A 13,168-nucleotide genomic window follows, 5' to 3' on the forward strand; every position below is an offset into this window, starting at 1 on the left:
TCAAAGTACACTGAGCATGAGTGACAATCATCAGGGGGGGGGGGGATCACGAGTGGAGGCGTGGCCGGGTTGCAGCATGATGTGAAAATGCTGCAGCATCCGGGTCGTTCCTCCTCCTCCTCCTCCTCCTCCTCCTCTCCATCTTGTGCATACCAGCTGTTTCCTCCCCCCTTCTTTCTCTCAGTCTGTGTGCTGTAGCTCTGCTGTGCGGTCCTCTCAGCCCTCTGTTGTAGCATCGAAGGGAGGAGGAGCCACTAGCACACACACACACACACACACACACACGCACGCACACACACATACACACACACATACACACACACACACACAGGCACACTCTCACATCCCACATCATCTCTTCTGCACGCTCACCGTTAAGCACCAGCCAGGCCTGTATTGGAGCAGGGGAGCCCAGCCGTCTCATCGCCCAAGATGGATGTACTGATGAAGGGGTTCTCCATGGCCAAGGAGGGGGTGGTGGCCGCCGCAGAGAAGACCAAAGCCGGCATGGAGGAGGCGGCAGCCAAGACTAAGGAAGGGGTGATGTATGTAGGTATGTAAAAACATCTCGTCTGCGGAGCGTGGCCGGGTTGTGTGCAGAAAAAGGAAAGGAGGTATGTTTGGGGGGGGACCCGTGAGAAGCGACATTGGGAGGAGGACGAGGAGGAGGAAGGGACGGAGGGAGCCCTGGCTGGATTCTGCTGCAGGACTGGTGCAGGGCAGAGGGCGGGGGTCTGAAAGGGTGAACGATGGACGGTGAGGAGGGGGAGTTGGATGGGGAAAAAGTTGTAATTGGGTAGCAGGTCAGTAGCTGGCAGAGGACTGGGCTGCCTTAAAAGAATAAAGGAGGAGAAGAGAGGCAGGATTAAGCTTTTATCACCTGTCCTACTTTATTCAACCGCCGTAAAATGGTTTGTGGATCGGCTTTTAGAAGGACATCCGGTGATGGAGTCCTCAGAGACTCAGGTTATATTAATCTACAGAAGAGTTGACCTACATTCGATAGGCTGCCGTGCACTCTTGTTCAACGATGCACATATATGAGGACGGACAGAGATTTCCCATTTAAAATGCGTTTCAGATGCTTCACATGGTCACGCTGTGGCTTCCGGTAGCTCGAGCAGCGAATGCGTCACATCTCAAGGTTACCTCGAGCGCCAGGCTTTTTAGGCCGCCAGAGAGGGGAGGGGCAAAAGTAGGAGGGTGGGTGAGGAGTTGGCGGATTCTTCGTCGTCGTCGTCGTCGTCGTGTGTCACACGACAGCTTCAATGGAATCAATTAAACGTGATGAAATGAAAGAGAGGAAAAAGACAGAATGGGTGAAGGAGGCGATGTCCTGAGCTGAAAAAGTGGGGAGGGAGGTGAGGAAGAAAGGGCAAGGATCACTTGAGCACTGCAGCAATTTGCTCTTCCATCATACCCCCCCCCCCCCCCCCCCAACCCAACCTCACCAACGCTCGTGTCGATGCGTTCGTGGCGTTGCAGCAGCAGCATTTGCCTGCCAGCGTGTGCCGCTTTGGTGACTAACCACCTTTCTCCACCCGCAGCTCTTAACCCACCCCCCCCACACACACACACACACACACACACGCACACACACACACACACACACACACACACCACCACCCATCCTGGGGAAAGATGGAGGGATGCAGGAGGAGAGACAGAGAAATCGAGAGAAGGGAGGGGTGTTATGTCAGAAAACCATTTGAGCTTCTAGTCTCTGTATGAACAGATGGAAGGGCAGGAAGAGAGTTGACATAGTGATGGAGGTGGAGGGATGACAGTAGCTGGAAAATAAAAGGGATGTGGTCACGAGCAAAAAAAAAAAAGAGGGTGTATGGGGGGAGATGGAGAGCAACGTAAGAGGGGTAAAAGAAAAGGGACGCAAAGAGGAGAGGGATCGAGGATCACTGAAGTGAGGAGGGTCGAAGGCGTCGATAAAGCATTGTAACCGCCTGCTGCAGAGTGTCTTAGTATCAAGGTCTGCACGTCCACTTTGTGTCCGCAATTACATTTGAAAAGTCAGTGAAGGCAAGCTGCCACAAAATGGCTCCAAAAGCTTGTTTTTATTAGGGCTGCGCAACTAATCGAAACTGCAATTTTCACACATGGCAGATCATATTCTACAGACTTTAGAAACATCTAGGTTTGGTCCAGATCCTCTCCAAAACCCACACCGTAGTCAGAATGAAGCCAAAATGATCATTCTCTCTAGTTTTTAATGTTGTTGGTATTTTTAGCAGTTTATCAATGGTTTTATTTTACGTATATTTATTCGCTATGTTCATGATGTTCATGGTTTTCAGGGCTGGTTGATTAAGATGGGAGCACCCTAAGTTATTTCCCTGTTTTGTTGTTGTTTTAAATGAATAAAACTTTAAACTACAAATCTGATTTTTCTTTTCAGGACTCATCAATAATACCCAAGAAAAAGGTTTTTCAATATTGAAATTCAAGTCAGTTTCCCAGGAAACGATTTCCTGCTATTTCATAATTAATATCAGGTCAGCAGTGACTTTGGTCCTGTAAAAAGAAAACCTTATTAATAATTATTTATGTTTTTTTTATTTATCATGAGTTATTAGCTGCCTTTGTACAAGCCCCCAGCTTGTCACCTGCTTCTGCTCAGCTTATTTTTTTGTCTTTTTATGAAATCACACATGTGAATGTCTCTCTGTCCAATATATCGGCATTATTAAAATGTTTCATCAAATCCGGCTAAAGCCACATATTTGCACAGTATTTTTTAAAAGGCGAAAGCATTCACACACTCTAATCCGTGCAATCTTCATTTATTGAGGGAAGCTCTCGGTCAGGATTGTCATTTATTATCAGGATTATTTAAAGAAAAATGTCTTTTTTTGTTCTGGTTATACACTCGGCAGTGTCCCACGCGTCTCCTGGAGAATTGCATCCGCTTCGGCCCAAATCTTGTTTGATAATCCAATCTCACTGTCATAGATGCAGTCTGTTCCGTATGAGAGAGGCAGTGACACTCGGGTGGCTCCCCCTGTTGACGAGGAGAAAGAAGCTGTGTCATTGCAGCGTGTGTGTGTGTGTGTGTGTGTGTGTGTGTGTGTGTGTGTGTGTGTGTGTGTGTGTGTGTGTGTTGGGCTGTGCTGCAGTACTGCTCAGTACTCAGGCACGTGGCTCATGTAGCACAGGGAGCGTGCAGAGAGATGGAGGGAAGCAGTGGACGGGGGAGGACGGGGTGGATGCAGGATACTGTCGATGGCAGCATCTGTGCAAAAGGGGGAACCGTCGGTGTGCAGGAAATCATGTTATTCTGCCAATGTATACTTCCTCCCAATATTCCTTTATATTAGATCAGACCCCCCCCCCTGGCAGATTACATAACCACATTTAATCTGCTTGGGATCATACTGTAACGAACACAGTGCTGCTGAGAGAGGTGCTACACTGTTCACAGGGTGTTTCACTATAAACGCTAAATTATATATTATTATTTCCATAATACACGACATCATCAAGTTGCCTTGAGCTTCATAGTTCCAAAGGTTGAAAGGGTAAGATACAATTATACAATGCAAGTACACAAAGAAAAGATCATGTATGTTAGAAAAACAGGAGTTTTTTTTTAATTTTTTTTTTTAAAAGAGTACAAAACAGCAGCAGCTACAAAATCTCAGAGGATATGTCTTCACACCTAAACCTCTATGATGCTTCTATGACAAAAATGATACTTCTGAAGTGAAAAGGAAAGTAGATGGGTGGAAAAGCATCAACAACATCCCAGTTTTACATAGATGTCATTATGATGTTCAGTCAGTTCAAGTAATACGTTTTTAAATTTTAAATACAATTTTTTTGATGAATCGAACATCACATCGTTACCTTCCCTCACTGATTTAAAGGGGGGAAAATACTCACAAAATAAAAAATAAATCAACAACAAATGTAAATCAGCCAAAGTAATAAAAAATATTACTAATTGCAAAAATAAAAATATGTATTTTTTTATTTAAATGCAATAAATTCAAGTAGGAAACATGACTTTGATTGTAATCTCTTTGATTCTCAGGCAGCAAGACAAAGGAGGGAGTTGTGTCATCAGTAAACACAGGTAAGAAACGCTGGTAGCCTTATCTGTGACCGCAGCACTTAAATGTTTGAAAAGATCAAGTAATTTATGTCGCTTGTCGGAGATTAATTTCTGTGTGTCTTTCAGTTTCACTAACTGTTCTCCACCTTGCGTCTCAGTGGCCAACAGGACCGTGGATCAGACCAACATCGTTGGTGACACGGTGGTCGCCGGGGCCAATGAAGTGTCACAGGCGGGTGTGGAAGGGGTCGAGAACATTGCCGCGTCGACCGGGATGGTCAACCAGGTCAGTTACCATGGTAACGTGGGGTTACACCAAAAAAAACACGTCACCAGGAGACCATGAGAAGAGCTGAACTATATGTCTTGCTTCAAGCTATGGCAGCCTCACAGGGCCAATTTTTTTTATAGAGCTGGTTTGAGTTCAGCCACTAGATGGAGCTGTTTCATCATATTTAACAGAGAGCTGCAGCATGTCAAGGAAATCTCATTTCCGGTGCCTTCCGTGAGAATATAAACACACCTTGATGGTTCTGCTCTCATTCATTAGGATGCACATATATTCATTTACTAGTATTACAGATAATTGGAACCAATTTATGATTTAGAACTTGAGATTTAACTTGAACTTTGCTTGCTTTATCGCTAACATTATCGCCAGCAAAAAAATAGTTAGTTGGCTTGCCAAATTACTTCAATATCCATCTATTTTACTGAAATTGTGTTTACTGACAAATGGTGTTGATGAAATAAAAACGTAATATATAACATATTTGTATAAATAAGGATTGCTTTCTGCTAGCCAACAGCGATGCAAGGCAGGGGTAGCCATCAGGCTAACTGTAACCGAAGCTAAGGTTAGCCAGCTAGCTGTAACTTAGCCACGTGGTATGGGTCTGTTGTCGGTTGATGAAGTAATTTGCTGAGTGCCACGGAGCCTATGTAAATATAGGAACATTACAGCTTTATTGTCTATCACTGTTTTTGCTGATGCCAAGGATGCTGGCGACCAAACATGATGAACAGAATGCTGACTGCAGTTCATTTAATGGCCACCAGGGCCATTAATAATTTATCATTCCTGAGGTTATATATAGTACCCGTTAAAATGAATAATTTATTATCAAAACTGTGAATTGTTTCAGCATCACATGACCAACACACACACACGAGGATGTATTTATAGCACGTACAATGTTGACTGCTGGATCCATTGAAGCTGAAATGTGCTGTAGAATTACGGTGTACAGTCATCCTGAAATCTTTGATGGAGCAACACGAAGCCCTCTTTCTGCTCATGAGTTTAATTGAGAAGGCCTTACTTGTTACATTTGTGTCTTCCATGCATGACTTTCCGTCGTGTTGGTGTTTTTTTTGTTGTTTTTTTATCACCGCGGCAACGCTTCCGTCTTGTGTGTTGTTCTGTGTCGTTGTTCTTGCCTTTTTTTTGGTCGTTCATGTCGTTGTTTGTGTGTCTCATCTGTGTTTCCCTGATAGGAGGAGCCTGTATACGAGGTGCCTATTGGACAGATCACTGTGGGGGTCATAGGTCATGCTGGGGTGAATGAGAGACAGAGAGGGGGAACTCTGCACGCTACATGCACCACGTTTGCGGTTTAGCTCGTACCACCTGTGCAATCTAATCCAATGAACCTGCGATGAATCCTTTCCTGCAGTTTTACGCCAGGATTTACTGCAGGACTGTTGTCTTAGATTACATTAAACGGCACTAATAAACTGGTAACGCTGTATTTAAGCTTATAGCCCACAACAGACTAAGTGAGCGTCAAGAGGGAAGAGAAGAAGCTTCGCAAATGAAATATTGTATAACAGCATAAAAACACACAATGTCTCTGTGAGTAACTCACAATTTCCTTTTATGAACATCGCAAAAATCCGTCCTCTGACCTCTCAGATGCTCACTCGTTTACGTGGCGTAGGTTACTAAAACTCTCCATTTCTAACCATATGTAGCTCCTCTCCTCAGCCTCATCTGCAGCATGCCGGAATTTATTCATGGCATGCACTGCTCAGGCTGAACAAGGCCTGCGCACCCTTACATGCTGTGTAGCTCTGATCCACTAAGCGAACCCCCTGGGAAGTCTTAAGCATGGTAATAAGAGTTGAGGCAACCCACCAGCATGGTCTTTGTAGTCTAACTGCTTTATTATAGCGGAGCTGGAGGAAAACGAAACCTAGATGGCCACTGGTGCTTGAGGCCCTCCGCCCTGCCATCACCTCATTCGTTCATCGTCTCTACTTCCACCCACTTTTTGTGTGTGTGTGTGATTTGTTCTTCTTTGTTCCTCTTGCAGGGAGAATATGGGGGTATGGAGCAGGGTGGGGAAGGAGGAGAGGTAAGGAAACGAGCTGGGATTCAAACATAGCATAGGTTTTTCTTGCTTTCAATGACGGTGTTTTAGGGCCATTGTTGGTTAAAAAGAATAATAATACTGCACAGGGGAGCTGGTCATATTCTGAGAAAAAGCTTTGAATTTCAGACATTAAAGTCTTGAATTCATGGGAGAAAAACCATCTCCAAAAAAAACATACAAATGTTTGATGAATTTGCAAGAAAAATGTAAATATTCTCTGATATTAAAGTTGCAAATCTACAAGATGAATGTCATATTAAGGGACATAAGTGAATAAAAGAAATGTAATTTATGGACAAAAAAAAAGAGCCTTTGACACTCACAAGTTACCGCTGTTTTAGGGAGGGGCTTTTTATAAGTTTAATGAAGGCCACTCTTGAATACAAGACATTAAAGGGACATTTACAAAAGACAGCTTGATTAATTTACTTTACTAATTAAGGTTTTTCACATTGAACATTTATCTCCTCATAATCAAACCGTTTTAATCTATGATTAAGTCCTATCCCTTTCATATCTCAAGTGCACAAAGAATATATATGAATACAAAACAGAGCTTAGGTTAGATTGAACCACCCACTAGTTTAAGCTTTAACAACTTGCTGTATTATATAAGCATCTATGTGATGAAACGAAGTAAAAGTACAATACCCCAAAACTGTTATTTTGCTGTACATTAGTAACCTTTCACCACTTCTCAAGATAATTAGTAAACTGACATTTTTAATTATTATTCTTACACTGTGGTATTGCTACTGAAAGGATCTAAATGCATCTTCCTCCCTCTCTTTCTTGCAGGGGTATTAATCGTCTCCGGGACCTTCCCTCCCGTGCTCTCCGGCGTCCCCTCGCTCCCCTTGCCTCGCTGTACCAGACTCCAGATGTTCGACATATTTTTTTGTGACTTTACAGAACCAAAATCAACTAAAACAGACTCTTCCGGATGCCGCGACCTCTGACCCCCCCCTGCCTCGTCACTCTGTGCTGCCTCTCTCTGCTCACCTGTCCTCACCCTTCTGGTTTTCTGCAGCCTGTAGCTTTTCCCCTCCACTGCCCCGTCTTACCCTCGCCTCACCTGTATGTTAGTGTCGTCCTGATATGAACCCTGGTGTTGTCCCCCCCCACCACCCCCCCACGCCCAGCAAACAATAGGGAAAGCCCGCACACAAACACACACGTACAAACACACAAAGAAAAAAAGAGACGCACCTTCATTCATTCCACACATAGTGCATACCGCAAATGCCAGCACAGACACACACACTGGGCAAACATGGTCACTTTAGGGAATTTGGCGGTATGCAAACATAGTCAAGCCTCTGCAGTCCATAACAATAACTCACTGAACGATTGAGGCAGGTATGAGAGGGTGCTGCTGTCTGTGTGCCTGCGTGTTCATGTTAGCTTATATATGTGCGTGTGCATGTGTTGCTGCTGGCATGTAAAATAAACCTCCAGAGGCGTCGAGGACAGATATTGTTTTTTTGTTTTTTTAAGTGTGTGTGTGCAACCGTTAGCTAGTTAGCGACAGTAGACTGCATGAACAGATGTGTAGAACGACGTGTCCTGTGTTGTAACGATAGAGTAGCAGCTGTTCGGTGTAGCTTTGTATGGCTTAGTGTGCGTTTGACCTCGACTCTTTAGACACAAGGTCGTTGACCGGGGAGCAATACACAATGCTCATTTTTTCTCAAATCAAGTATTCAAAGAATTGATCGATTAATGTTCAATATTCGTGGCTAAATGAGAAAATTCAAGTGGGAAAGACGGGAAGTGTCGGGGATTCCCACAAAGCCCTGTTGCTCTACCTTTGACAGAAAATAATGTTTTCGCAGGAAGCAGCCAGTCTCTTAAACTGGCAGAATTACTGGGGAAATGAACAAAATGACGAACAGCGTTGACATCAAACAGCCCCGATGACGGGTTCAAACAAGCTGATCAATGTCAGATTTCTTTCTTTTTGTTTCTTTTCTGAATTTGAAGCTAGCGAAGGGGAGGGAAGTTTTCAGGAACTTAATTCGAGGAGGAAATATGAGCAGCTGATATTGATCACCTCTTATCATGTAGCTGCTTTTTAGTCTTTGTTAAACTGGTTTGCATGCCGTCAGGAGAAACTAAGCAGTGTGGACGTTTGTCTGTTAGTTATTCCAATTCAGTTTAAATTTTTATTAAAAACCAGCTTTGTATGTAGTTCAGTGTATGGCTTGAATTCTGGGGTGTGTAGTTGTTTTATAGGGTAGTTTTTTATTTTATTTCACTCCTTAACAAGTCTGAACCCTGGCTGTTCTGAAGATCCCGCCCATCAACTGTCTCAGCCAATCAGAAGATTCCCTTCTCCTCTCAATCAGTGTGACGCCACCTTCCACTGCTTGTCTGCACAGCGTCAGAGTGTCTGTGTGTGTGTGTGTGTGTGTGTGTGTGTGTGTGTGTGTCCGTATGCACTATGTATGTGTGTATTTGTGTGTCAACATAGAACCGGTTCAGCCAGCAAAGTGTATGTGTGTGTTTGTCTCTGGAGCAGGTTTGTGTGTTTTTACTTTGAGGCCAATGGAAACTGATGACTGCATGTTGCCTTATCAAGCAATCTGACATTCACACACATAGACGACACGCAACACCACACCCGCACCAACACACTTAAAAAAGAACACACACACACACACTCACAAACACAAATTACACACACCATGTTTAAGTTGGCATCAAAGCAGACTTGCTGATTTTATAAACGGTACCAGTGAAATTAAAAAGGTTTTGTTGAAATCCAGCAACCGTGTCAAGTTTTTTTATTTGAAGAAGTGGAAGAATTTTGATCTCGGTTAATGTCAGATTATCCCACTATGGGGCCCGAGGGAAGAAATGAGCTGTGGGCCCAATAGTGTGCACACAGAGCTGTCAGCTTGTTAGCTTTAGCTTAGCATAAGTGGAGCAAATAATCAGAAGTCTCAAAAACTAACAGAATAACATTTTTGTGTGCAGTGTATATCTTGGGTTATGTTTAGGTGTCATTTTGGTATGAAATTTGCTCGTCCAGAAATGAAGTAAATAAGTTCCAGTAAAAGAAAAAATTCTGGACCTCACTCATTTCTAAACCCTTGCTACGGCCCTGCTCAAATGATAATCAAAATGAAACGCAAACAGGGCTGAATTAAACTGCTCCATCAGGACTGGATGGCTGTGTTTTTCTTTCAGAATGGAGGTGTCGACCGGGCCGCCGACTGAAGGCCACTGTCCAAGACATGAGCTGGTAGCTTGGCTGGAACTGTGGCCGAGGCCTGGGCTGGTTGCGTGGCGGTGGCCGAGGCCTGGGCTGGTAGCGTGGTGGTGGCCGAGGCCTGGGCTGGTTGCGTGGCGGTGGCCGAGGCCTGGGCTGGTTGCGTGGCAGAGGCCTGGGCTGGTTGCGTGGCGGTGGCAGAGGCCTGGGCTGGTGGCGTGGCGGTGGCCGAGGCCTGGGCTGGTGGCGTGGCTGTGGCCGAGGCCTGGGCTGGTGGCGTGGCTGTGGCAGAGGCCTGGGCTGGTGGCGTGGCTGTGGCAGAGGCCTGGGCTGGTTGCGTGGCGGTGGCCGAGGCCTGGGCTGGTTGCGTGGCAGAGGCCTGGGCTGGTTGCGTGGCGGTGGCAGAGGCCTGGGCTGGTGGCGTGGCGGTGGCCGAGGCCTGGGCTGGTGGCGTGGCGGTGGCCGAGGCCTGGGCTGGTGGCGTGGCTGTGGCCGAGGCCTGGGCTGGTGGCGTGGCTGTGGCAGAGGCCTGGGCTGGTGGCGTGGCTGTGGAGGATGGCCGGGGTTCAGGGGTTGAGAGAAAGCCCTTAACCCAGGCAGGCAATGATCCCCTGAGCCACGGGCTGGTAGAAACTAGCTCCCTGGCCCTCGCCAGGGCTGACTGCCTCTCCTCCTCTCCATCAGCATGCCTGTGCTCTGCCTGGAGACACTGAAGTCTATAAGTCACCTCCCGGAGCTCATGTGTAGAGCCACATAAAAAAAAAAAAAAATGCTGGGTCCATAGTGTGGCTGCTGCTCTGCCTCTGCTGGGTCCTTTCTGGCCAGTTCGTTCTGTCAGGCTTTCGGGCAAGGAGGGAGGACTCAGATGCAGAGGCAGTGTAAAGGGTCTTTATTCCAAAAAAAACTCAAAAAGGTGGCAAATATACAAAACAAAAGATCCAGGAAAAAATATACTAACTCCAAAAACTTAAACTACAAACAAAAGATCACTCCACAGGGAGGAAAACATGACACACAGCACAGGAGAAGGAGAGTAGAGCGCAGAAAAAACTTGTCTCTCTGCACCAGATGAGGGGCATGCATCCTCGTCTGATATGTTCAATGAGACATTAAACATTTTATTTGGATTTTTATTATAAACTGTGCATTGTTGTAATGTCAGTGCTTAATAAATATTTTCAGACTTTTGTAATTGATTTATTCTTTGAATTGCAATGCCTTGATTTTAGTGAGGTTAGTACACAGTCATAGCCATACATGCAATGATACTAATAATTGGAATATTAATTTCTTTCGGTTTCAGTTTTCGGCTTTGGTTTCCTCATTTTCAGTTTCGGCCAAGAATTTTCATTTCAGTGCATCCCTATCTGTCAAGTGGGAAAGACAGGAAGTGTCGGGGATTCCCACAAAGCCCTGTTTTCGCAGGAAGCAGCCAGTCTCTTAAACTGGCAGAATTTCTGGGGAAATGAACAAAATGACGAACAGCGTTAACATCAAACAGCCCCGATGACGGGTTCAAACAAGCTGATCAATGTCAGATTTCTTTCTTTTTGTTTCTTTTCTGAATTTGAAGCTAGCGAAGGGGAGGGAAGTTTTCAGGAACTTAATTGGAGGAGGAAATATGAGCAGCTGATATTGATCACCTCTTATCATGTAGCTGCTTTTTAGTCTTTGTTAAACTGGTTTGCATGCCGTCAGGAGAAACAAAACAGTGTGGACGTTTGTCTGTTAGTTATTCCAATTCAGTTTCAATTTTTATTAAAAACCAGCTTTGTATGTAGTTCAGTGTATGGCTTGAATTCTGGGGTGTGTAGTTGTTTTTTAGGGTAGTTTTTTTATTTTATTTCACTCCTTAACGAGTCTGAACCCTGGCTGTTCTGAAGATCCCGCCCATCAACTGTCTCAGCCAATCAGAAGATTCCCTTCTCCTCTCAATCAGTGTGACGGCACCTTCCCCTGCTTGTCTGCGCAGCGTCAGAGTATGTGTGTGTGTGTGTGTGTGTGTTTGTCTCTGGAGCAGGTTTGTGTGTTTTTACTTTGAGGCCAATGGAAACTGATGACTGCATGTTGCCTTATCAAGCAATCTGACATTCACACACATAGACGACACGCAACACCACACCCACACCAACACACTCTTAAAAAAGAACACACACACACACACACACACACACACACACACACACACACACACACACACACACACACACACACACACACTCACAAACACAAATTACACACACCATGTTTAAGTTGGCATCAAAGCAGACTTGCTCAAACTCAAAAAGGTGGCAAATATACAAAACAAAAGATCCAGGAAAAAATAGACTAACTCCAAAAACTACAAACAAAAGATCACTCCACAGGGAGGAAAACATGAGACATGGCAGGAGAAGGAGAGGAGAGCGCAGAAAAAACTTGTCTCTCTGCACCAGATGAGGGGCATGCACCCTCGTTGTCTGATATGTTCGATGAGACACATTAAACATTTTATTTGGATTTTTATTATAAACTGTGCATTGTTGTAATGTCAGTGCTAAATAAATATTTTCAGACTTTTGTTATTGATTCATTCTTTGAATTGCAATGCCTTGATTTTAGTGAGGTTAGTACACAGTCATAGCCATACATGCAATACTAATACTAATAATTGGAATATTAATTTCTTTCGGTTTCAGTTTTCGGCTTTGGTTTCCACATTTTCGGTTTCGGCCAAGAATTTTCATTTCATTGCATCCCTATCTGTGATCATCAATCCAGTTTTAACAACTTGGCCTTCTTTAATAGTTGGGCATGCCTTTACATGGTGAAAATAGCTGTGGCATTATTTTATTGGCTGTATGTGAACAAGGCAGAGAGTATAAATAAAAAGGGAAAAGCTCTTCACATCAGACACTGGGTTGATTGACACCATTTTATGGGGAAAGTGCTCTAAAATTGCTTGGATCGCTTGGATTTCATAGGACCCTAAAACATCATGGCAAGTCTGAATACTGAATGTGTTGTACCATTCATCAGTGGTATGGTCATTTACAAATGTAACATTTTCTTTTTTGTTGTCTGATACAGATGCCTGCTCTTCCTATACAATACCCTGAAGGACTCAGCGAAAAGAAAAGGGGCAAACACAGATCAAAGTTACTGCGTGGCCATAACGATTGTCTCTTTTATGATGAACGTAACAAGAAGAAATTAAACCTCGCCTTCTGTAGCACATTAGTGAGAGAATGGCTGGACGTAATGAAGAAAACGTATCCTGACCTCGAGGAAACTCAACAGGACGATCTGATCAAACTCAAGTCCGAAGAAGGTACTATATCTTTTAAGTCTTCTGTGAAAGTTCTGGTGCATGGCGAAGCACTTAGGAAGAAGTTTGAGGAAGATTTTGAAGAGATGAAAAAAGATGCCCGGACACCGTCCCTGGAAACCACCCCACAGCGCAGGAAATACAAGGTACAACATCACAGCTGAATATTGAATGTGTTGTACCATTCATCATTGCCATGGTCATTT

At 44.4% G+C, this 13,168-nt stretch overlaps 2 protein-coding genes across 7 annotated transcripts in view; both read left to right on the top strand.

Moving 5' to 3' along the window:
* Positions 1–156: 156 nt before the first annotated feature.
* Positions 157–9,208, top strand: sncgb (synuclein, gamma b (breast cancer-specific protein 1)). 2 transcript variants are annotated; one of them, XM_084039680.1, is made up of 6 exons: positions 157–553; positions 4,046–4,087; positions 4,225–4,352; positions 5,564–5,581; positions 6,382–6,423; positions 7,240–9,208. In XM_084039680.1, the coding sequence occupies exons 1-6, from the start codon at positions 433–435 to the stop codon at positions 7,246–7,248; spliced, it is 360 nt and encodes a 119-aa protein (XP_083895806.1). In that variant the 5' UTR covers positions 157–432; the 3' UTR covers positions 7,249–9,208. The 2 variants fall into 2 exon arrangements, with proteins under 2 accessions (XP_083895806.1, XP_083895807.1); XM_084039681.1 differs by lacking the exon at positions 5,564–5,581 and having other exon boundaries at positions 160–553.
* Positions 9,209–12,721: 3,513 nt separating this feature from the next.
* The window catches only part of LOC311032698 (uncharacterized protein), a 45,527-nt gene continuing 45,080 nt past the window's right edge, over positions 12,722–13,168 (top strand). For 3 of the 5 annotated variants that reach the window (XR_014599198.1, XR_014599199.1, XM_084039670.1), the window contains exon 1: positions 12,722–13,108. Coding sequence is in view for 2 of the 5 variants with exons in the window: in XM_084039670.1 (XP_083895796.1) it covers positions 12,725–13,108 (384 nt within the window). In the remaining 3 variants the exon portion in view is untranslated. The remainder of the gene's footprint in view (positions 13,109–13,168) is intronic. The other 2 variants (XM_084039669.1, XR_014599200.1) reach the window with 2 other exon arrangements.

This window comes from Eutrigla gurnardus (genome assembly GCF_963514095.1).
Source record: "Eutrigla gurnardus genome assembly, chromosome: 22".
Taxonomy (NCBI): Eukaryota; Metazoa; Chordata; class Actinopteri; order Perciformes; family Triglidae; genus Eutrigla; species Eutrigla gurnardus.

Bases quoted from the DNA above. Each gene is read 5' to 3' on its own strand.
- sncgb (XM_084039680.1), top strand. From the start codon at position 433: ATGGATGTACTGATGAAGGGGTTCTCCATGGCCAAGGAGGGGGTGGTG. The intron at 554-4,045 runs GTATGTAAAAAC...TTTGATTCTCAG, and splicing joins GGAAGGGGTGATGTATGTAG to GCAGCAAGACAAAGGAGGGA. The intron at 4,088-4,224 runs GTAAGAAACGCT...CTTGCGTCTCAG, and splicing joins TGTGTCATCAGTAAACACAG to TGGCCAACAGGACCGTGGAT.